The sequence below is a fragment of the Pteropus alecto genome, unplaced genomic scaffold, assembly GCF_000325575.1.
Source record: "Pteropus alecto unplaced genomic scaffold, ASM32557v1 scaffold79, whole genome shotgun sequence".
Taxonomy (NCBI): Eukaryota; Metazoa; Chordata; class Mammalia; order Chiroptera; family Pteropodidae; genus Pteropus; species Pteropus alecto.
In genome coordinates this window covers 6364839-6391192 of record NW_006494612.1, presented here as the reverse complement: position 1 = coordinate 6391192, position 26354 = coordinate 6364839, and the positions used below count along the sequence as shown (strand labels likewise).

At 35.7% G+C, this 26354-nt stretch overlaps 1 protein-coding gene across 1 annotated transcript in view; it reads right to left on the bottom strand.

The window, feature by feature from the left end:
• The window catches only part of SLC16A10 (solute carrier family 16 member 10), a 95709-nt gene that overhangs the window by 12746 nt on the left and 56609 nt on the right, over positions 1 to 26354 (bottom strand). The window contains exons 4-5 of the mRNA XM_025042375.1: positions 20578 to 20722; positions 16571 to 17030 (exon numbers count right to left, since the gene is read on the bottom strand). Of these exons, the coding sequence (XP_024898143.1) occupies positions 16571 to 17030; positions 20578 to 20722 (605 nt within the window). The remainder of the gene's footprint in view (positions 1 to 16570; positions 17031 to 20577; positions 20723 to 26354) is intronic.

Genomic DNA, 26354 nt, shown 5'->3' with positions numbered 1-26354 from the left:
TCTACCTTCTTTAACTTTCTAAATATTACTCATTCTTTAAGACTCTGCTTCAATCCCACCTTTTCTGTAAAGCTGCCCCTGATTACCTGAGCCTTACACCTCCTTCTTTTTTACCACCCAAAGTTTTAATTGGCACCTTAAGTACTGAGTGTTCCTACCCAGCCTTTATAGCTTCTAACTCTACACATACTCAGAGTGAACTCTTTCATGTCAAAATGGACATATCTACCTGCCTGTTCCAAAGGTACTTCAAAGTCAACATGCCCCATGCTGAACTCATCCCCCCTCACAGCCTGCCCTCTCCACTCCACATCAGTTAACACCGCTCCACATCAGTTAACACCACTCGGCACAACGACCAAGGGAGACACCGGATATCTATCCTAGACTACTCTCTCCCTCTCTTCAAATCCAACAGTCAGCACCAAGTTCTGAAGATTTTACCTCCTACATCTCTCACTTCCTTTGGTCCACGTGCCCCACGGTGTTTTAGTTCAGGTTCTTATCACTCCTCCCCTGGACCTCCACGGCAGCCTTCTAACACGCTTCTTGCTTGAGCCCCACTCCTAAATCTCTAACCTATATTCTCTGAGACCCCCAGATTAAGTTCAAAACTAAAAATAGCACTTCTCTGCCTAAGATCCTTTTATGGCTCCCCTAGCCTTCAGGGTAAAGCTCAAACCCCTGGTTTCACAGATAATGCCTTCCTGCTTTGTTACTGCAGCAGCACCTCCAGCTGCTTCCTTACAGTCACCACGTCAACACTGTTGTCCAGTATGTAGCTCCTAGCCACGCATGGGCTACTGAGTGCTTAAAACGTGGCTAGTTCAAATCGAGATGTGCTATAAGTGCAAAACACACAGCAAACAGAAAACAGTGGAAAAAAAAGCATGTAAAAGATCTCATTAATAATTCTAAAATACTGATTCCATGTTGAATACTATTTTGGCTATATAGGTTAAATAAAATATATTATGAAACTCATTTTGTTTGCTTTTTTACTTTTTAAAATAATACTAAAAATTTTTTTAATTCCATATGTGGCTTGCATTATTTCTATGAAACAGTGCAGGTCTAAGAAATCCACTTGTGGCTGCAAAGATAAGCCAGCTGTCCATAAAGGTGAAACTGGCTTATTCCTCCAGGCCATTATCACCCCCCATCAGGTGAGATTAGACAAAGCAGAGATAGATTCCTGCTCAATTGTGAAGAAAATGAATAACCTTATCTAAGACAGGGGGGATATAATTATGTGTATTCAACAGCTTTATTTGGAATTTGAATCCAGACTCTAATGTATTAATCCACTTCAGGAAGCACCCAAAGGTGCTTATATTATATTATAACTTTCTAACAGACATTCTTTATTATTCAAAAAAGACTGAATTTACTAGTCATTCTTTTGATGAAACTAAGAACACCTGCCTGCCGAAGTGCTATTATCCTTTATTAGTGGTTTTTTCCTCACCTGCTCTACTTTATGATCCTTAAAAAGAATAATATGGCGAAATGTTTTGGGTCTTTTGAAAGAAGGTAAATTTGGCAAATTCAAATATAAAGGACATTATTTCATTGAATTTTGTTATTGTTGTCATTGTTGTTTAAATAAAGCAAGAACTTCAGCTTCTAATACTCCATTCCCCACTCTCAGCCAAAATCTACAAACTAAAAGTATCTTTGGTCATTAAGTAAGGGAATGGGGGGGGCGGGGCAGGGCGCGGTAAAGAACAATATCTGGGGATGCTGGATCTCTAGAGGTCCTTCTTTATTGAGGTAGCAGTACTTAGGAAAACGGGTGTGTTCTATTTACAGCCTGGGCCTCCAATGATTGCCACCAACGATTTTACAAATCCCTGACCGTCTCTCATCCTCTGGGCATGTGCTTTAGCAGAAAGCACGAATATTGGGGCAAAATTGATATCTGGTATAAGTTCTGCTCTCCTCACAAGAGCTCAGAGGCAGATCTGCCGTTTTGAGAGGTTGGGGGCAGCAGCCTAGGGAAGTGAAAGCAATCATCACACTAAATTGGCCTCAGTCCTGGCTTCTCCCCTCTCCAACTCTCTCATGTAGGGGAACCATAGTGCCATCCATTTGGAGACATTAGATAGTGTTCTTCCACTGAGAATCCAGGCCAAGTCTTCTGGCTCTCAGAGAGTCAACCATGAAAGAAGTTAATGAATGGCCATAGTATAAAACCAGCTCCAATTAAGCTGACCTGAGTACATTAGAAACGCAAGCTTCTCAACAAATGGTTTCTCAAAAGAAGAATGCCTAATAGAAGAGAACCCCAGATTGCTTTATTTATAGAAGCCTTTGAAACCCAGTGGTGGTACACACCTACAAAGCAAAGCCAACGGTCACAAAGGTCCAATAATTCCCTACAGTACTGTTTTCTAAGATTGTGTTATTTGGTCATGCCATGACAGTTGTTAGCCTCAACTGTCCTTCCCACCGCCCCCCCCCGCCCACCTTTTTAAGAGTATGGGTGGTATTTGCTTAATGTCGTTTATATAACGTTTATATAATTTATTACATTAAAAATAATAAAAACTTTGGTGCATACAAATTAAATTACAGGCATACCTTGCAGATATTGTAGGTTTGGTCCCAGATCACTGCGATAAAGCGAGCATCACAATAAAGCAAGTAGAAATCTTCTCTGGTGGAGGGTCTTGCCTCCAATTTGTAAAAATTCAACAACTGAATTGCAATAAAGTGTAGTGCCATAAAGTGAGGTATGCTGCATATATTTTTGGGTAATAGTAAAGAAGATAGTAAAGAAGAAGGAGAACTAAAGGAGACTTTAAATAAAGATAACTACTTCTGACGGTGAACTTGAAGTAACAGCTTATTGACTCAAGTACCAAGTGCTAACAAGGACAGTATTTTAGGGACGCTAGGAAAAGAGGACAAAAACAGGCCCGATAGAGCACTGCAGGCTATGGAACTAATAGAACCACAACTGCCTTTACAGAACTGGGGAGAAAAAAGTCAACAATATTTATCATCCACTGTTATTGCAGTTACTATGCCCTTTGGGAGAGAAACATATTCCAGGCACGTAGTCATCATCTACCCTTGTCTGTGATGACTCTGATTCCCTGGTCCCCTGCCCTTGCTCTTCAGACAACATCACCAAACTGAAAAGAGGGGTGGACAACAGGTAGGCATGTGCACTCATTTTGTCTCTAGGAGAATAAATTCTTTTGGCCAGAGAAGGGGACCTGTATCTTTTACGATTGCATGGTACATCCAACAACAAGGTAATAAATGCTACACAACATTTTCAGTGGTTCTGGAGCTAGAATAATTTCTGCAGCTGCCTACTTTCCAAAAGGGATAGTGAGTTCAGAGCATTTTTACTCACTTGCTATTCACTCCAGAGGTTAGCGGCTTCAGCTCGTTGCCTCTCTTTTGCTTGCAGTTTCACTTCCAAGACTATATCAGTTCAACATTTAAAATGCTATTCCGTAAGTCTAAAAGAGCATTCTGCTTAGTTTTTCAAAGGTAAACTCAAAACGAGCCCGGCCCCTTTAAAAATTAGATGTACGTTTGAAGAGAGTAGAAAGCCTGCTAGATTAGTTAATGGATAATCTCAGAAATTGTTACAAATCAAAACTTTACACTACCCTTTGACTTTAAAGTAAGATGAACAAATCTTCTGAATGTAATGAGGGTTTGGTTTGGTTTGGTTTGGTTTTCTTTTTTAAACTGTGTTTTCTCTACCTCTGCGTTTGCTAAGAAAAGGAAGTAAATCAACACAAATGGGAAATTTCCTTAAAAAGTTTTATATGAGCACTGTACACCAGCAAGCCCAGCGAGGTGATTAAAGATAGAAGAAAACTACATAGATTTAGGTACATAAAATTAAGCCCTTTACATCATATAATATTGAAATAGAACTTTATGGCCATTAAGATAGGTATGGTCAGCCTTAAAATGTCATTTTATCTTGTTATAATAACTATTTTATTCTCAACTGTGCTTTGAGAATAAAATAGTTCTAAGATATGCTTGAAGTGCAAACAGAGAATTTCTTTGCCAGCCAACATTTTTAAGGACTAACATCTTCAGGCAGCCTAATGTCTATTTGCTAATACGATATTTCTGTCATGACTAGACTTCATGGTCTGGGTACCAACTGCCTCCTCAGTGGCTGACCAAATGGAGAGCAGACCTTTGGCCTAATAAGTCTCCAGGAGGCATGGGCATTGGTTCTGTTTGTTTTTTTAAATGGGCAGTCTTTCCATTTCATTAAGATGAGTTTCCATGGTGTTGGTAATCACACGTGGCACTGTTAACACACATAAAAGTCAGGATTGAGAAAAAAGAAGGAAGAGTTTCCAGACTGAAGATTATTTAACAGCCATCAAGGGGTAGAAAAAGAAGGATGGTGTTCAGAAGGAAGAAAGATGGCTGATGGTTCAAAGAATGTCCTAATTTTTAAAACATTTTCTAACTCTAAAAATTCTTTAGAGCTTTTGTTATTTTCCCCTTTTTTAAAAAAGCAATTTTCCTTAGAGTAAAATAAAAGTCTATCCTTGACACAGCATTATTTAAATCAGATCAAGATTTGGCAAAACTATTCTAGAGTAATTATCACTCAAAACCCATTTGAATTTAGATGACAGTTCAAATAATCCCTAATTTTAGAAGTTAAGATGGACTTCATCTTAAAAGAGAAAATAAATCGCTAAGATTTTTAGGTAACTTGAAATTATTTAGTGACCCTGACAATAATTTTTGTGCCATCTATTTCTCAAATTACCAAAAACTATACCAGTCTGTCCTAAACAATGAAAGGTGTTTAATCTGTTGCTTTATTTAAATTTTTATTTATCACATCTAAATCCAAATTGGATTCTGAACAGTTTCTTTCTTGGAGTCTCATTCCTGGCACACAAGATGCAACACTCACACCCTTGATTCCTGACTCGTTGGGATGAACAACACACTGTTCAGATGAACACACAGTGTCCGTCTATGAAGGAGTCAGACTGCCTCTACTCTGGTCATCAAGATGGCTCCAGAGGACTCGGCAATAGTCTACAGCCTGCCTGCGTGACTGACTATATACTACTTTGGTAGAGAACTCTGAAGATAAAAAGTGGTCACAAAGGCTCTTGCAGATGTAATTAATGCTCTGATGAGGCATCGTGTGTTTACATGTTTGCATTTTTTTAAAGGATATTCTCTTTTAAACTTACTCCTGGATTTATCTGGTTATAAAGTCTCCTATGTGCATATGCAAATAAATAGGTGTAGGTTATGGAGACTCTAATCAATAGATAGAATTGCATGAATTTGGAGAAGTAATAAAAAATGAACAAATGCACCCAACAAAAAGCTAGTTCAATTAAGCTTAAATTTTAGAAGTTTAAAATAAACTTCTTCTTAAAATAGAAAGGGATAATTTCAGAAAGCATTATTTAAACCACTAGGATTTGGGGTAACTTTATTTATTTTTTAACGGCCCTGGCAAAATGTCAATAAGCCGGATATTTTGTAAATTATCAAAACTGGTACTATTTCTTCTTGAACAATGTGTACACTGGGAGTTTATTGAAATTTTAATTTACTTACTTTAAGGTTGATCTGATTTCTGAGAGAAACAAGAAGTTGAGGCATTAGTTTTTATTCAGCTTTTTAATTTTGCCCATAATTATAAAGTGAAGAAAGACTGATCCTTCCATAAAAATTCTATCTTCTAACCTCTCCTCACTAAAATTTCATCAGACCAGTGATGTTGGCTAGAGAACTTCTTTACCAAAGCCTCCTATCCCCGTATCTCCTCCCTCCAGTCTTTGTAAGGCATACAATGCTGTCTTTTCTATTAATTGTGACTTATCTAATTGCTGACTCTCTCCCTTGCATCACATCAAGTTCAATTTTTTTTTGATCTGATAGATTAAAAGTTGCTAAGGTTGAGCTTAGATCCATTTTCCTTCCACTGTTGCCATTTCCACATTTGAAATTGTCTACCCCAACTTTTAACCCTTTCTTAAGAATAAGATTATTTTGGATTTGGGGGTATGTGATTAACGTATTTTAAACATGGTCAGTTCTGTCTTATGATTTTTAAAGTGTTCAGGAAGAAAAGGACCACACCCTGGGAGAAGGATGGAAATAGATAAGAAAGTGGAAGCTCTAAGGGGTCTGGATGAAGGTGACTGGCACAGCAGAGAACACTTTGCGGACTGAGAGTTGGAAGGCCTAGGCATGCATAGTAGGAAAAAAAAAATGTCTTTGAAGTCAAATTATGAGCTCTACTCCCTACTGATTCTAAGATCTTGAGCATCAGTGTCCTGATCTCAAATACTGCATATTAGTTCATAATATGGGCAGTACCATCACCCCCAGGGGTGTTTTTAGAATTTCGTGGAGGCTATTTTTATCTTTCCCATATAGTTGTGCCCAAGAATTACCTTTTTAAAATTTTTATTTTAATAAAATTTATATCACATAACGTTTGCCATCATAACCATTTTTAAGTGGACAGTTCAACAGCATTAAGTACATTCACCTTCTTGTGCAACCATCACCACCATCCATCTCCAGAACTTTTTCATTTTCCCAAACTGAAACTCTGGACCCATTAAACAATAACTCCCCATTTCCCCCTTCCCCAAGCCCCTGGCAACCCCTATTCTATTTTCTGGCTCAATGAGTCTGACTACTTTTGGTACCTCATCTAAGTGGAATCATACAGTTTTTGACCTTTTGTGTCTGGCTTAGTTCACTCAGCATGTCTTCAAGCTTGGGACACTGTAGCATGTGTCCAAGCATTAACTTTTAAAATACATATTATTTTATTCAAAAATTACTTCTTTTATTTCTCCTTTATGTTACAGGTGGAGCATTACTGATTTTTTCTTTTTTAACATGTGTGTACGTAGGTTTTAAGATCTAGGAATTTTATTTCAGGAGAGAAAAAGAGATAGTGGATCTGACACACTGCTCTAGATTCGTGACATGGTTGCAGAGCTTGGAAATCACCTCACGAGAAAGAGGTGCCGGAACTGGGCAATCCCAACCCCCGATTCAGAGCATGAGGAGCAAAGAGATACTTGGCAGAGAATTATGAAAAGTCCCTGAGGTAGCTTCGGAGGAGTCAGAAACATGTAAAAGAAAACCACATGTTCACATAAGCAGAGACAATAAAATAGGGACAGGCACACTTAATTTATGTTATGCCTATTATAATGCTTTATAAATTCAATCATCAGTATATGGCAGCATTTTAAATTCCACAGGTGTGTGCATGAGTCAAGAGGAACGTGGACACGTGTCAGCCTAATTGCTAGGCTGGGGTTACCCTCACGCATCCCATTCTTTTGGAAGCAGCTGAGAGATGGTATAAGGCACAGAAGGTGTTATTTCACATCAGCAGGGCTGACTATGTACGTCTTACCACCCATTTCCATATCTTTAAATTATTCTACGTTGAAACCAATGTAGATAAACAAATTTTCATTTCTATTATTTAAGCTTTAAACCACACACTGTCACTATGTGTGTAACCAGAGAAAGTCTCTAAACCAACGAACTCCTTTCCCTATAAGATGGAGATAAAACTGTTCTCAGTCAAGGGTTATATATTGAAGATCAATGAAAGAAAGAACTTGAAGAACATAAAGTACCATTAAAATGGAAAGTAGTCATCAGCAGGGAAATTAGTAGACCTCAGCAATTCCACCAACCTATAAACTCAGCCTGAAAATGGTTAAAAAAAATACTTGAGTGCCAGGTACATGTTAAGTTCTGGGGATGGAGCAATGAAGGAAGTCTTTGTCTCTACTCCTATGAAATGTCCAGTCTACCTTACCTGTTTCCTCTTTATCATTTCCTGACGTGTCAAGACACTTCCAACATAAAACTCTCTAATGTGTTTTGTAGTAAAATCCACAGTTTTCACCAGCCTTTCTCATACTTATACTGAATACAGTTTAAGGGCCTAAGAAAAATACACTGCTGCTACTTTTTTCTTTTTCTTGTTATTACTTTTTAAGTTAAAATTAGATATTTTAAAATGTCTGTAGATTTCTTTCTCCCCCGCAAATTTTAAATCTTTTAATGGTTTAGGACCTATATTCTAGAAATAATTTTCATGTCTGAATAAACCATGCATTATTTCTTAAAAAAAAAAAAAAAAAACCTGTTGAATTACCTATACTTAATTTTGGCTAACTGAATTAAATATTTATATTTAATTTCCTATACTTAATTTTGGCTAACTGAATTAAATATTTATATTTAATTAAATATAATTTGGAACATGTGACAAACTTACTCAGCCTTACTATAAGCAACAGCTCTGTTTCTGTTCAGTTATTTGTAAATGGTTAGTTTTCTAAATTTCTTATGCATTAATTATGTCCCGTCCTCCTATCAAGTTCCTACGATAGTATCTTACAATTTGAAAAAAAAAAAATACTCAAAAAAGAAAACTAGCTTGTTTGATGAGAGTGGTCTATAGATATTTAACTCCACCATTACTGAGCCACTAGTGGCCAGAGAAGATAGGATCCTTATTCATCTAAAGTAGGAGAATGCTGGTGAATACTGCCTACAGCACAAAACTGATAAATGGGCAAATTTTCACTAACCTGAGTAGTCAATTTGCAGCAGATGTTGAGATCTGCAGGGAAATAAATGCAAGGTTAGAAAAGCAAGAAAAGCACAGGCACCATCGAAAAAAAATCTGAAAAAAGGGATAAAGTGAAGGATAGAAGACGTCTAATCGTTCATGTAATAACTGCACGAGAACTGAGAGGACATAGCAGTGTATTATTAGAAGACATAAGTAGTGAATAAAGTATCTGAAGAAAAAGCGATGCTTGGATCCTATACAAGAATTTTAAATTTTTAACAGATTTTAATTTTCATGTAGATTTTAATAAAATATAAAGATAAAAAATAAGCTGAATAAAAATTCATCAACTGGTGGCTGGTCTTAATGATAGAAGCTAGAGACAGTCTATGTCATATGCTTCCCACAGGTATTAGGAAACTGTCTTATTTTTCTATCTTCCAAATAGCTGATATTGCTCTTCACCCATAGAATGCCCTACTGTCACCTCCTCAGAGACGTTGTCCCTGACTTCCCAAACTGAAGTTACCTCCCACCATCACCTTCCACCTCATTTATTTCCTTCAAAGAAAACACCACTATTTGAAAACTGCCTTCTTTATTCATATTTTTATTTATTTATTGAGTTCTGTGAGAGCAGTGACTACATCTGTTCTCACCACTGCGTCCCCACACCTAGAATGCCAGTGAATATTTACTGAATGAATGCTTAAATCTGTTCAACTTAGTTGTAATTATAGGAAGTCTCACACATGCAAGAAAAAAATAGGAACAGAATGAAATAAGCCGTTCTAATTCTAATCTAATAACACTCCTGCCACTTACTGTGCAACTCTGAGCAAAATAAAACCTCTCTGGTCCTCAACATTCTTATCTATTAGAGGGAGAGCCAGTATCAATGCTGCTTTCCTCATAAAAGGTTGCTGTGAGAGTTGAATTAGAAAATGTATATGTGAAGTCGATACCTTCATACCCTTTTTGGAAGTTTGTTGAGAAGGAAATGAATGAATGAAATGAATAAATGAACAAAACATTTCTAGACCACATAACAAACAAACAAACAAAAAAACAAGAAATGTATATAGGGGTTATATGAGTGCATATCATCAGCACATTGTCAATCTCAAATGATAAATTCTGATATTTAAATGAATATGCTATGCAAAGAAATATCCTGTGTCCAAGAAATTTCATAAGCCTACTTTTAAGTGAAAAATAGAAAAACAAAAATTAATAAGAAAATCCTGGTGAAAATTACATTTTACTGTGCAAAGTACGGCAGTCCCCTACTGTCTGCAGTTTCAACTGCTGTCTCCCGCTTTCATTCAATCTTCCTTACAGTTCCATCTTTAATTTTCAAATGTATAAGAAAAACCACAAAAACGGTCATTCTCAAACCATTTGAGATTTTGCTTCCAGGCACTTTTTGTCAGTTTTGATTCAGATAAACTCTTGTAAAAATTCTCTATAGGTTTGGACATTTCTTACGTAGATGGTATGTTGAGGTTGCTAACATACACAATAAAAACCCAATCTGTAGAAATGATGAAGAAAAAAGAAATTCGTGCTAGTTTGCTGAGAAAGACCACATTCACATATTTTTATTACAGTATATTATTCTAATAGTTCTATTTTATTATTAGTTAGTATTTACCTCTTACTGTGCCTAATTTGCACATTAAATTTTATATCTATACATTATGTATGTATAGATAAAAACATAGCGTATATAGGGCTTGGTACTATTCCTGGTTTCAGGCATGCAGTGGGGGTCTTGGAATGTATCCACCTAAGAATAATGGGGGGACTACTGTACCAAAACATTATGCATAGCTAATAAATGTTAAAGTAACAATCAATATAAAGATAATTAGAATAAAAGGCCAAATCCAAGCATAAAAAGTAAAAAGAAAAGACGGGAAGGAGGGAGAAAATGAAACCTTTAGCCTCTAGTATTTAGCCTTCAGTGGTTAGCCTCCAGGCTATAAACAAAATTAAAATGTTAACTTTACCTCTTTAATCTACCTCTTTAATGCTAAGAGGACAGAGTTGATAGGGCAGCTCTTCAGATTACACAACTCCATTGTCAATCAATTTAAAAATGTTTCTAAAACTCTGAAACCATGCTGGGAACATGTAATAGGCCCCAGAGTTTTTCTTCTGTCAGAACTTGAAAGTGAACTGAGGTCAGAAGCAACGGGAGAAGTCAACTCAGCAGCCTAGTCCTGGTCCAATATACAGTAACTGTTCTTTACCAGATGTGGTGGCAGCTTCAGAACCAGAATGATTTTCTGACGGCATTCTGGGACGATGAGAAACACTGGCGCAGTCCCCGCAAACCCATTGTGAGTTCGCTGTCTTTCTTGCTATTTCCACTCAGGCCATTGGTAAGTCCCTCTTGGGTTTTCACCCTGCTCTCTTCTGAGTTCAGCTCCTGATCTAAATGGTTTTCCTTTACAGGGCAAGTCAGTTTGAGACGGGGAAACCATTCTACCAGGATCCAGCTGAGCTGGTTAGAAGATTCTTCCTGAGGCCAACTGAGTTGTGGAAGGTTCTACCCAGAGCCAAGCCCCTAGCCTTTCAGACCCCAAGGAAATTAGGATGTGTTTTTAGCTATGAAAAGGTATGAGAAATGAAGATGCATTTTTGTTAAGGGAAATGAGAATAATTTTGTCTAAACTAAATAATTTTGTACAAAGGAAAAACTAAATATACACAAAAAGTTGGAGAAAGAAAGAGAATTTTACCTTGTGTAATTAAGCTGGCTAAAAATTGAATTGTTATTATAAGGATTTTTTTAAATTAAGATTTAATGTCAAGGGCATACTTATGTAAAACCAAAACTTAATTTTCCTTCAACTGCTAAAGGTTTTTCTTTTTGATTAATCTGCCAAGAAAGCAAAATTCTGTTTTATCGAAATAATTTTCTGCGTTTGTCTTAATCATGTTAGATTATTTAAGAAAATCTCAATAGTAAGAGATAACCTTCTGTATTTGTCTTTGAAATCAGTTATTGTCACTTTGGTCAAATATATAATTAAGTATTGTTTCATAATAATCTGTGATCCTTACTTAGTCAAATGTCCAAATCTGTTGGTATTTTTGACAAACCTCCTTAAATCAAATTCTAAATGAAGTCTTTTCGGAACCCAAACTAACTGAGATTTCTGAGAGGGACCCCGAGAGAACAGAAGGGAAACTTGCAAAGCAAAAAAAACTTTAGTCTAAGGACAGTGTGGCTGATAACAGGCAGCATCTTATCTCTGAAGTGGAAGAGCCGACTCTTTCATAAAAAGAACATGAGACTTAGAGTCCAGGACCTGCGTTCAGATCCCAGCTCTGAGTATAAGTCAGTGAGTGACCTTGAATGAGCATAGCTTAGCAGAGTTGTTTCCTTAGCTCTAAATATGTAGTTATTTATTATACTTATCACACTCATCTTTGTGATGGTTATTATAGGATTTTTGTGAAAATTTTCACACACCATTGAGTCTCCCTCTGAAGAAACCACAAAGAGATGAAAGCATATATGCTATTCCCATTTACATGCCTCAGTGCCCTAAGCTCTAGGCTTGGAGCACTATTCCTGCTTTGACCACAACATGAACAGAGGTGCCCTGGCTAGTGAGATCTAACAATACATTCCATTATTGACCTATGAGAGCATTTGACATTAATTAAAGCTATAAAATATCTTTAGGCACTACATGCCACGTTTACTGACTTGTTTGCCTCAAAATTTCATTCTTAGTTTAAAAATACAAGTTGTTTGTTCCTAACTACAACTGGACTTGGCGTCTACTTAATTGCCCTGTCAGCAGGCAGATCACTGTGTCTTTAATCACAGCGTCAGGCAAATGAGATCCTGCTACCAAGTCGAAGTTGCTTTTGAGAACAGTCCATTAGTATCTGCCATAAAACTGACACACTAAATCTTATCACAAAGTTTTTTGAAAACAAGCTAATAAACATCTCTTCTGCAGATTTCAACACATGAGTAAATCATCTTCCCTTTGATAGAGAACTATGTGGGTTTAAAGCTTAGCAACTAAAACTGCCCAACTATTATATGTTATGGAGTCAAAGAATACAGGTACTAAATAGTTGTTTTCAAAGGTAGGTAGTGGTGGAGAGATGTAAAGCAATTAAATCTAAATTATCATCCTCAGATTGAGGATGGAGTATTTCATGCCCCTGAGAAAAGTTACATACTGCCCTGTGGTCAGTGCTCTTACTAAAGCTATGTAGACTTCTGGTCTGGCTATGGTTCCTGCATCCTCATCCTATTACACTACCCTATGCTCTTTGAGATTTTCAGTTGCTACACAGTAGGGCAGATGCCAGTTTTCTAACTTTCCTTGTTAATAATGGGGATGGCCACTAAAAGTTCTTTTTCCCTCCTTCTATATATTTACAATAATGAGAGACACACAGATATTTCTGTTTATCAGGTTATAACTTAAACATATGCATATAAAGCTGTGGTCCAAAGCAAACACATCAACTTCCTCCATCAAAAGACAGCATTAGTGTTATTCAATTATTCTGAAGTTCACTGAGTTTATTTGTTAAGTGTTTAATAACTATGAATAAACCATCATGTCTTATAAGTACAAAATGTGAAACATCACCATGTCACCAAAGCAGAGAATTTTAAAGGTTAAAATGGTGAGAAAATAAATTACTTATATGAAACTACCAGTGGAATGAATAGATAAACGATCGAGGGGCAAGCCCCAGGACACACTGATATTCAGTGTGAAAAAGGAGCAAAGAAACTAAGGAGTGATGGAGGAGAAGGAAAACTGAGAGAATGTTATGATTCTGGAAGCGAATGAAGAAAAATTGGGTAAGGAAGAGCCATAAAAACTTAATTCAGAAAACAAAACAAAACTCTCAGGTAAAGGGGGCAAATCACAAAAACTAAAGTATCTGCTATTAGATAGAAATGGTTATTAGAAATTTACTTCTCACCTAAATTGATCTGTAAGAATTGTACCCTTACAATAGAGATTAGAAGTGGGTAGGCCCAAAAGAGATCATTTGACAGCTTCCAAGAGGCAATATGATTCTTCATTTTTAAAAGTCAACTACTGAAAAATAAAACCTCCAATCCTGCTTTGACAGCAAGAATTGCCATAAAGGATACATATTCTCTCTCAATTCATCAAGTATAGTTTAATAAACAAGATCTTAGAATTTTTAACATAACCATGACAGCACTTAATTGTAGCTTTGAATCTTTAAAGAAGACCTACATAAATAATTTATTTCCCTAGTTGATTAAGGATCTGGTTTTAACACCCAATCTCATGCTCAAGGCCCAATTCCAGTTTTTACTAATCACTTTTCCAAATGGATATCGTCTCCTTCCTTTGACTCTATATAGTCCTCCCATAAAGCACTCAATCAGCAATCGCATTGTCTTAAAATAACTCATTTTCATACCAGAACTGTATAGATGTTTTACACATGTTTTCTCTAATCCTTACAACAATTTTGCAAAATTGAGTTTATCCATATTTTATTGATGAGGAAAGTAATGCTTAGAGAGGTTACCCAAGGTTGTACAACTAGTAAGGGACAAAACCAGGATTTGAACCGGGTCTGTCTTACTTCAGAGCCTTTACCTCTACCCACTATACCATACTGCCTCTTGCATGAAAGTGCTACCCTAATTATCAGTCACTATCTCTGTAGATCTTGGACAAGTTTTAAAATCTCTCAGTGTCTCAGTCTTCTCATCCATGAAATGAAGATGATATGTCACAGGCACTGTATTGTTTTGAATATTAAATAAGATAATGTATGTACAAGTTCTTTATTACAATACTGGATTCGATACTCCTTCAGGACAAGTTCTTATGTCTTAAATGTGCATGCCCTTCAACACCCAGTAAGGAGTTTAATCAAACACAAGGTTTAAACAGCCTGCATGGCATTTAACTGTCTGGTGTTTCCCCTGCAATGTGGCTTCCGGTGCCATAACAATTTGAGACAAAGAGAAAATCCCAAATGAAAAATATCGACACCTTTTGTAAGAAAACATGCCTGGAAGGAGGGAGAGCGTGAAAAAGGCCTGCTTTGTTGTCGGAGTTAACAGAGGCCTCACAGTTCTGTCACTTCCTGATTTACGGCCTCCTGATGACAACAGCATCTATAGCACTGTTGTCACTCACTGTGAATTTGATTAACTTTCAAGAAAAAAAAAACCAATAACATTAAATTTCCTTAGGCATACTCATTACCCCCACCCCAAATAAGATGGACATATCTGGTGGTGTATCCAAGCAACTGGCCCACTATACTCCAAAGTAAGAGGACTAGATCTGCTACCAGGTAAGCACAGTGGAAGGGAACCAACCCCTGCTCTGCTGTTACGTGATTCTTGGTTTTTGTTAATGATAGATCTGTTTTCCAGTCTGTAAAACGTATGCTAATATTACTTATTTCACCTACTCCACAGATTTATTGCGACAGTCAAATAAAAAAATGTTAAATTAATTTCCAAATTATAAATATATTACCAGCAATAACTAGACGATCACCTACTACTTGTCCTCTGTAAATGTCTGGTATTAGCAAAGCTAAGATACTAATTTCTCTGGGTGTGTTCACCTTGTAGTACCAAAGAGAATTAAGAAAAATCTACTCAGCCTTGAGAAGAACACAACAAATGTTATCTTAACTACAGAAGCTATGGAAGAGATAGTTGGTAAAATTGATCCTTCCACAATGGATCTATAGTCCAAAAAAAAAATGGCTTTTCACAGTTCAGATATGCCCTCTTAAATGTGTGAAAATGGACTATTAGATCAAGAGGTAGCCACATACTGCATATGTGACAAGGGTCACATAGTAGGTCATTTTCCTAGTACCTCATTCTCTGCAGAACACTAAGTGGCTCAGAGTACTAAAAACTAGTCCTTCTCCTTGTCTCCCCATTAATCGTGACAGATGCTTCCTCAACACACCTGGCGAAAAGAGAATAAGGAGAATCGAGAAATCAAAATTATTCTTAGATCCAGGACACATCTACCATCTCTCTTCATGTTTCTTTGACCTAATTCCTTTCTAAACTGAGCATAGGAACTCACAGTGTTGCAGTTTACTAGCTGACTCCTTGAGCTCAGTAATTCTTTGAACTCAGTTAAAAACTTTCACCAAAACTTTAAGTAAAGAAAAACTGTACAAACGCCCATACATAGACCGAAAGTTAGAAAAGATCCAAGTTCATACACAGTATACATACAAAAAAAAAATGTGCCCTAGTATAATTTTTGTTTATAAACTATGTTGAAGTGTAAATACACTTTCAACCACAACAGTAAGAAAAAAAGAAACATAAACACTTTTGAGCAAATCTGGTTCAGTATAAAGAGGCTGAAATCTGCCTTGAAATAATGATAAATATAAATTGCTTGAGCACTTGAAACCCTAATTTCCTATAAAACCCTTACACTTTCCCCTCATTTGGAACTTGCTAAGTTTTCTCAAATAATCTTCTGAATAGAATTCCCATTTCCCAGAAGTACCCCACAAGTGGATGTAATGCTTATTTGTGTCAAGGCCATTGGCTTACTATTTACCTAATTTCTTCACCCTTTTGTTGAAAAAATTTATTGATGCTGACAAAATCATTGCACCATCTTTGTCCCTGATTATGATTTGTACGTCACTTGAAGCAACAATGACCTATCAAGTCTTCTGTATTGGTGTCATTTGTTCCTTTTTTTAAAAAGTTGTTTTTGTTTGTTTAGATTTGGTGAGTTTTAAAATACCAGAGCACACCATGACACGTGTCCTCTGTTTAATGGATGTGTTGACCTTGTCTTAAGAGGCCTTGAACTTCAAGAGTTCCTGAATTGCAGCGAGCATAATGTTCAAGACCAACTTTAACCTGATCCATCTTGCTCTTCTAAGAAGTTTTCCTGTATAAAACAATATCTGTTGCCAGCAAAGAAAAGGAAGCATACTCACCAAGTGAACATAAGGCACAAAGTATCCGAAAAGCGCAAGGGGAATTCCAACTGCCCACACGGCGTACGCTGTCACCTTGAAGACAGCAAAATTGAAAATTTTTCCTGGAGGACTGAACTTTCTAGAAAAGAGGGGGAATCTGTTGCCTCCTTTGGTTCCACTGTCTTTTTCTTTGACACTGGTAGCAAGAGGTCGGTAAGTAAAGCCAGCCAGAAAAAGAACAAACATGAAGATGCAGAGCACTCGCAGTGTGTGAAAGAGGCCCACGTTGTCGATCAGAACCCTCAAAAAGAAAGGCAGCAAAACTGTGAAGATACTGCTGCCAGCGGTGACAATGCCATTCACTAGTCCAAGGCGCTTCTTGAAATAGTATCCCAGAATGACCAATGAAGGCTGGTACGCAAAGGAGCAGCCACAGGCAAATATGATTCCATAGGTAAAGTATAGGGGTTCGATGGAACTGTGTAAAGATAAAAAAGATGGAAAGCAACTTTCACTACTTATATCATGTGCTTGGTAGAATAAAACCTTAGCATAAAAGTGGGTCTTAGTCAGTCAGTGTATTTTCTACAAATAAAATTTAACCAAAAACAGATGAAAATAAACCAAGAATATAGTGCTAAAAATATTTTAATGTGAGCCGAATAGATAATAAAAATGCCTCAAGTATGTGAAAAACTACTATTAAGGTTGTCAGTGATTTTTGTTCCTCCTCCTCCTTCGGTGGATTTCAGGTGAACCACACAGCACTGGGTGAGAGCTGGTGTGCCTGCCACGACTCGTAAAAGACAGTGCCAGGAAGGGCCTCGGTAAAACCGGCAGTAATTAAACTGACAAACAAAAAAATTTAGTCTCAATAAAAGTTTTTTTGGTCATTTAACTATGAAAGCTCATTATTTTATGTGGTTTTCCCAGGCACTTACTAAGCAATCTAGTCAAAGGAAAGGCTGCATTTTACATTTCTCCCACAAGGTTATGTCAGGATCATCTGCATGGAAAAGCAGTTGTGTCTCAATTCTGCTGGCTTAAGGGCTGCAGACCAACCTTCGCCCTATATTGCGCTCTTCTCAGTTTGTGCAAGATAACAAATCATATTTCTGAATGCAGAAAGACTACATGAAGTATGTTCATTGGTGATTCTAGTTTGTAAGCTTTAAGGCTATGTCTCAAAAGAATAATAAAAGATTAAGAATTTGACAGTTTAACCAAATAACTTAATTACATATTTCTTAGGAAAGTAAAGGATCATATCGTTACATTCTTTGAAACAATTAAGGTAAGGAGTAAAAGAAAACTAAAGTTTTTTCTTTTGAAATGTCTAATTCAAAAGGCTATTTATCAACATAGTAAAGTCAAACTATTAATTAATGAAACTAATATAAAATTGGTTAATAATTAAATTTTGGACAATAATACTAGTCTAGCAAAATGCTGAGGCAATCATAAGGAAGTCTAGAATCTGATAAAATCAGTGCATGTTTGCCATCCTCTCTCTCAAATGCCTTTCCCCCTCTATTAACCCACAGCTAGCACCATCTTTCAGTCAAGCTAAGCTTTCCCAGATTAGCTTTACCTCACTCTGATCACCCTTTCCTGAATCTCCATTCTTTATTCAATAAACATCTTTAGCAGCTACTGTGTTCCAAGTACTTGGTGAAAAAAATATTACTACTGTTAACCCTATGGGTAGGGCTATGCCGTATTCATATCTACTTAATGAAACAAGACATCTACCCCATATTATACAGAATAAAATATAATACTTCATTTATTCTACATCAATTTTTCCACATAAGTAGTTTTCCAGATAATTGCAACTTACCTAAGGTGCTAATTTATTCTTATTTAACAATTTTAAAGGAAAAAAATCTAAATCTATTATACATTTCTCTGCCTTCTTCAAAGTATATATTTTAAAAATAGTATTGACAACACAGTATCATCATGAACATCAGTTTCTATACAGTTACAACACAGTACTGTAAAGCTGTCAGGTGGAAAACCAGGGAGCCACCGCTATAAACTGGAAACATTCTTTTGCACACCATTTTAAATACCATTTTAAATACCATGGTGGGCGAGATCAGCTTTGTATCTCTCCCACAGAGTAAAGTACATAAGCTTTGTGACGGCATTTTCACTGCTGCTGAGCCTTCTTCACTTACTTCTAAATTTCCACCTCAATAATAGATGGTTCAAATGTTGAAGTTTGACTAGTGAATAGGTGCAGTGTAACTCAGCAAGTAAATCAATAAGATACCAGTCACAGATACAAAAAGGATACTGAAGTGACCTGGGGTTGCTAGAGAAAGCTTTCCTAAGAAGGCAGAACTTGAGCTATAGAAAAAGTGAGTCCATCGTTAAACACTTGGAATTCATATCACATTTCCCCTTGTTCTATATATTGCTCTGGAAGTTTGGTAGCTTTTGATCAGTGGGTTATACAGTGAAACTGAATAGAAAATGTGAGACCGTTACATAGCAGTAAGGTAAATATGGTTTCAAGACATTTTGTTTCAGTCAGCGGAAAGCAGAGAGAGAATTGGGTCACAATGTAAAATGTATTTCATAATTTTTATTTCTCAATGGTCAAGGTTTGAAAAACATTACTTGTTATAAGTAAGTTTTTATATATGTTTTGTCTACCAAACTAGGTAATAAGTTACATGGGTTTTCTACCTCTTGGTCCTCTCCACCAAAGCCTGAATGTTAATACATTCAGCAACTGCTAGGGCCACAGGTACTGACAATGGGTACCTGGAGGCTTCCAGAGCAAAGCAGGTATGTGACGAGGCAGTAACAGCCCAATGTTGTATTACCGCTAAAAAAGAACTAAAAATAAATGATCTCACAGAACCACCTAAGCAGAATCTCCTTTCAAACAAAATTGTTTTTACTTTCTTTAAAAAACAACTTTAAAAGAAAAATATCATAAAGGTACATTAAAGATGGACTATATATTTTCTATCAAGGAAAAAAAAATAATTGTTTAGAATCCAAATAAAATGTCTAAGTTAGGTGAAAGAAAGAAGCTCACTTTAGAGTTGAGGAAGGGGTGTTGGTGGGCTTGGGGTAAAATTAATAAACCAAGGATTCTGTTGGTTAAATCACAAATATTTAAAAATAATCAGGGCAATAAATGTAAGGGGTTTTTTTTTTTCCTAATGACCTCAATAATGCTTTTCAACTAGTGCATGAAGACAGCTAGGGAAGGGAAAGGGGAAAGAAATTAAGATAAATCACTAAAATAGAGACACAGGATGAAAATCACCTTAGGAGGTTTTCTTGTTAATCACCTCCAGGTAACCAGAACTGCATATTCTAACTAGGGTTATTCTGACAATGCAAGGGGATTTACTAATAGAACTGGAACTGGAGGGAGAGGTGCTTCATACAGTAATGTGCCCGTCAGCTCTTTGTAGTTAGTTCTTCAGTGCACTACATCTTTTCATAGACACAGGAAAGTGTATTGATATTAAGTTTTAATACTTTTCTTGGCTCCAAAGAATATATACACATATACATACATATATATATATATACGTATATATATATACGTATAATATATACGTTATATATATATACGTATATATATATACGTATATATATATACGTATATATATATACGTATATATATATACGTATATATATATACGTATATATATATACGTATATATATATACGTATATATATATACGTATATATATATACGTATATATATATACGTATATATATATACGTATATATATATACGTATATATAATATGTGTGTGTATATATATATATATATATATATTCTGATTGACATCTAACTCTTAGGCACTGTAAGAAAAAGCATTCAATTTCTTAAGCTCTGATTTGCTGCTATGGATAGCAATGGATAGTCATATTGCTTATGGTTTAAGCAATGATAAAGGTTTTGTTTATAAATAGCAAAATTTCTGAAAGAAAAACTTTAAGGCATCTAACAATTCTTGAAAAGCAATATATAGAAACCAAGTCCTTACCTTACAAAAGAACTAGACATGAGTCCAACGAATCCAATAGCAGCACCCACAGTAGCTGTTTTCCGACAACCAAATATGTCTGTGAAGACACTGACTATTGGGCAGCAAAAGAAAATCATCCCTATGGAGAGAGAACTTACCCATGCTGTAAAGAGATAAAATGGGGACATATTACGAATGACATGGCAAATTATATTTGTACTTATTCCATAATCTATACTATATATTTAGGGAAATATTAATGCAGAAAAGTATTACTCAGACTGGCGAATGGGGGAAAGTTGGAATAAGTAACAAATCTGCATCATAGCTCAAAGGATTGACCAATACTAATTGTAGTTAGCATAGCAATTATTTGTGTTGAATTCTTGAAAAGTTTGTGTTCTCAAATAAATCAAACATTCTTCTATGACCCCAAAATTATTAATCTCTATCCTGATTTTTATGGTTTTAGGCAACTTCTAATCTATGGAAAGAAATTCATTTTAAAAAAAAATAATGACATGTCTAGGAATGCATGCCTAGGGAGTCAAAGTGCAAGGAAATTCTGACAAGTCAGGATAGTGGTTAATTACTGGGGGAAGGAAAGAGAATTATAACCATTTGGGTCCAGTAGTTCAGAACCAAACATTTGCCTAGAGTCTGGGCTTAGTTCTTTAGCTAAGGAAATCAAGCATGTACAGGTGGACTACTTGTTGACCAGGATAATAGTTATTGGGTATTCACTTTATTTATAAAAGTATGCATACATATACATTACCTTCTTTTCTGAAAGTATGTTATCTTTCACAATAAGAAATTAAGAATCAGAAGTCATAATTTCCTGTCCTGATTCTGTAAAAACCAAAAACAAAAGAAAACCAAAATAGAAACAAATACTGAGTACCAATAGTCATAATTTTGTGCCAAAGAAATGAGTGACCTCATAGGATATCAAGTCTGCAAATTCTTCTTAAAAAGTATAATAAACTAATAGGACCTAAGGAAACATGGGTCTGGGTCCAAATCCCCCAAACAGATCTGGATCCAAATATCCCAACTCTGTAATTACAATATGTCCTTGGAGAAGTCACTTTCCCTGAGTCTGTTTTCTTATCTTGCAAGAGAATCAAATACATACCTTTCCAGAATTACTGAGGATTAGAGAAAATATATTTATACCTCAGTATCTAATACATAAGCACTTAATAATTTTGAATTTTAACAACAACAACAACAAACAGAGCTACATCAAGCTCTGAAAATCTACTAGTATATTACTCTATATCCTCAACAAAGGAAGTCAATCCAGACACTATGCAAATAATCAATTCTTAGTAATGGGGTCCAAATGAAACTTTACCAGACTAAGAATCTCATTTACTTCTCTATTTTCTTACATTTTGAGTTATTTTTTAATCATGTTTTAATCAGCCATGTTTCTATTTTCTTTCTTCCCTTACCAAAAAGAAGGGAGACTGTGATCTTAAAACACAATAAAGAGACTGTACAAACAATGCAATCTTGACCTAGGTGTTGGTCGGCGGGGATTCAGAAGTGGACAGTAGAGAGGCAATTGACCAGATGAGTTAGCACAGCCAAAGCCTCAGATGTGCAGAGCTGTTTGTTCAGTGAAGGTCTGCTTAAGGAGAAGTAAGAATTTTTAAGCCTTTTATTAAAATGTTGCCAATTCTTAATAATTTAATCTCATTCAAAAAACTTTAGTCATCTATCATGTTTATGAAACAATCTAAACCATCTGGGCAGACTAGAAGAACACATCCTAACATTTATTTTTGGATAAATGCTCTTTTACAATTAAGTAACATGCCAGCACTAAATAGGAGACATTAAAAAAATCCAAGAGCATATACTTATATTGCATGTAATGCTCATATAAGTCAAGGCACTTTCAAGAATAAAAGCAATTCTTTATGTGTTACTATAGATTCTGATCCACTACTATACCAAGTATGAAAATTTTTACAGATTTTTATGTCCACTGAACAAGCACTAACTGTAGGATATAATCAAATACAACTTTATTTTTGTCTCAACTATCCTCTTAAAATTTACAAAGGGGTGGGGGGATGTCCCCCTGCCACTGGGTGACCACTTCAGCAGGCCCACATGATTCTTCTAACCAATGTTAAATAACATCTATGGTCACGTTAGGTAACAAATCAATCTTCACTTGGTAATCAAATCTTTTTTCCCAGCCCCAGCTGAAAAGAGAGTAGGATCAACTTTGTCTCTTTTCCATGACCTCCTCTCCCCGTCCCTAGCTGTCATTCTCTTTAAAGTAGGCAAAGGAGAGAGGTACACTGGGAGAAGGAAGGCAAGGAGATTCCAACTTAAGTGGTCCTGCCAAAAGGCCTGCCTGATAACGTTTGAAGATGACTCTGTTTTCTCAGATGCACTTTCGTGGGTTCTTCAGACTCTCTCCTCAGAGTTCCTTCTAGCTGTAGCTCCACTGACGTGGATAAGTCATTCTCCTCCTGGCTTTCTAGCTGTCACTTAAAAAACTCACTGTTAGAGAGCCTCACTGCCCTTCTACACAGTTTATCGGGGCAAGAATCAAACAGCTCCAGGCCATCCCTCTCTTCCACTAGGCCTGCCTCTGATCTGCAGGAAGCATTCCTATTTCCTTTGCCCTGACAAACACTGGAGCACAGGCAAATTCCAACACAGTCATCTCTTGGATAGCTCTTGCTGTAGGAGCAGTTACCCAGCTACAGTTCTCTCCTTGTTGGATTTCTCAGAGGATTCAGACCCCCTAAATGAAGAGAATTCTGAGAATTCTCTAAGTGGCCCCTTTAGAGCTCCTCTCAAAGACATTAAGTGAAAAATCATGCACCCCCTCACTTCTCCCATGAGGTGGGAGGAAGCCATGGCATAATTTTCTGAAGGAATCCTCACAAAATGTTCTTCCTTGACCTGTAAGTATCCTTATGGGTTTTAGAGCTTCTAACTGGTTCTCAAAAATGAAATATCTCTCTTTTGAATTTCACACTATTGTACCTTAGTGCCTTAGTTAAAATCCCAGTGGCCTATTCTGTTACAATGATAATTAGCAATAGATGAAGTTAAATCTATCTTCTGATAAAATTCAAGATGAAATTAATTCCTGAATGAATAATTATTTCCCATTGTAAACTCAAAAAAATTCTAGTTTTTATAAAATTTTAATCTGGCATTCCAAAGAGATGCACCATAAAAATAAAATAGACTGTTATTCTCATTCACCTCTTCCAAGTCTAACTCTGATTTTATTAATAATAAAAACTCAAGTGTGTTAGCTGTTGAAATATTTTTGTACATCAATGATCTCATTTAATTCTTAAAACTCTATAAGGTAGTACTTATTATTAGGTTCATTTAACAATTGAGAAACTGAAGTATATAGTCAGTATATCTAACGGTAAAATTTTATTTAAAAAATGCATACTAGCTCTAATCCCTCTATGTAAGTCAACCAAACACTCACAGAGGGTTTCCTAAAATCTCTGAAGAAACAAATCTTTTTCAATGGAGTAAGGGTCTCTACCATTTATGTTCTAAGCACTATCCTCAGCTACTGAGATTTCTCTATTTTCCGATTATTTTCAGTCTAGTAACATATTTGCGAAGAGAGGCCAAACAGAACACCACATAGACTGCTAAATGCCTTAAGAGATATAGATGTCAAAAAATATATAGTAAAAAAAGGCTTTAGAATGTGCTTGTATACCCTTATTTGAATATGTGTGTGTTTCATGTTTTAGAGAGAGACATCCAATAAAGCCAGGTTGTGAAATCTTTTTTTAGAAAATATCAGGAAGCTTTCCAATTTCCCCATCCAGATCCTCTTTGTTTCTTACTCTGTATTGAAAACAAATACTCAGCTCTCAGTGTATATTGCCAAAGGAAAATGCAGATTACTCAAAGGAAGTAGTCACATTTAACATTTAAGAAGATTTTCCTACATATTAAGTAAAATTAAAATGTTGCAATTATATAGATGTACATGACTGGAAGGACAAAGCTTTTACAATTGAAAACACTCAAAGAGAAAATATATTGTAGTCAGTTTAAGGTTGATAAGTGTTCTTTTGCCCTTTTTTTGGTAGCTCCAACCCCCATTTCCACTCAATCTTGGCCTCTTTTGAGACAGTGTTGATCTGTAATATCTTAATGTTGGTCTAATAGCCTCAAATGAAATGCAACACTACTATACCAAACTGAGATTAAAATGCAAAATATTATTTGACTCAGGGCATGGAACTGTCTTGGCAACTAAACAAAAATTCAGGAATGAGTAGCTTGTACTTGACCATCTTACTGCCACCCTAAATGTGATTTGATAATATCTCACTTAGAAGTGGTTTTAAAATTATTTTCTATCAACTTCTGTTAATAGTATCGAAGTGAAGTGGTCAAGCAAACCCTTCTGCAGATGACAACTATAGTATGTGTGCAGGGAAAAAAATATTTAAACACACTGGAAAATGTATAAAAACAAACAGAAGTTGGAGGAGAGTTTATTTTTGAAAAACTGAAACTAAAAGAAATAAGAATTTCAAGTTTGTGGGCTTTCTTGAGAATCAACAAACTATGCAAGTGCTACATAGACTAGTAAGGTGCCAGACAAAAGAAAAGCAGCCACTAAAGAAAAGAAAAACAGCTAAAAGCTGTAAGAACTGAACAGAGATATTGGCTTCTACACACCACAGAGAGTGTTTACAGTTTTAATCCAGATAAGCTAACTATCTATTATGAACGAAATCTTAATCCTTGGAGGAGCAAAACTGAATCAGAGTTACTTCAAAATACAATTTATAATGTCCAAGTTTCAACCTAAAATTACTAGACATGCAAAGAAATAGGTAATCATATTAATGGACTGAGTGGGCTCAGATGTTGAATTTAGCAGAGACTTCAAAATGGCTTTTAAAAATATGAAAGAAGTATTAAAGGATAACGTTTTCAAAGAATTAAATGTAAAATATGGTCTTATTGAATGAACAGACAGAGAATCTCAACAGTGAAATAGAAACTACCAAAAAAAATGGAACTGGGGTGCTGAGTATAATAACTGAAAAATGTATTTAATAGGCTCACTAGCAGATTGGAGATAAATGATAAGAATGGAACTGGGAATTTAAAGACAGAAATTACCCAATCAAAAAACAGAGAAACATAATATTAAACAAAAATGAACAGTCTCAGAGATCTATGGGATAAAAATCAAAAGGCTCAATGTAAGTATAGCTGAAGTCCTAGAAGAAGGGAGAAAGAGAAAGGAGTAGAAAAATATATATGGAGAAATAACCACCCCTCTCCCCAAATCACAAATTTTGTGTAGAACATTAACTTACAGATCTAAGAAGTGCAAAGAATCTCAAGCGTTATAAACCCTAAGCAACCCAGTCCTAAGCACATCATATTAAACTTCTGAATGCCAAAGAGAAAGAGGAAATTTCAAAAGCATCCAGAAAAAACTTATCTTTTTTATCCAGGGAAAACAATGACACCATTATCAATTGGCCTCTCATAAGAAATAATGGAGAATGTTGGAACTGTCAGAGTGCTAAAAGAGAAAAACTGTCAACCATGAATTCTACATCCAGCTAAACTAGCTTTAAAAAAAATGAAAGCAAAATAAAGGTTTTTTTAGATAATAAAAATAGAGAGACTTTGTCACTAGGAGATTTTCACTACAGGAAATATTAAATAAAGAAATATTAAATATTAAATATTAAAGAAAGTTCTTTAATATTAAAGAAATATTAAATAAAGAAATATTAAATTAAATATTA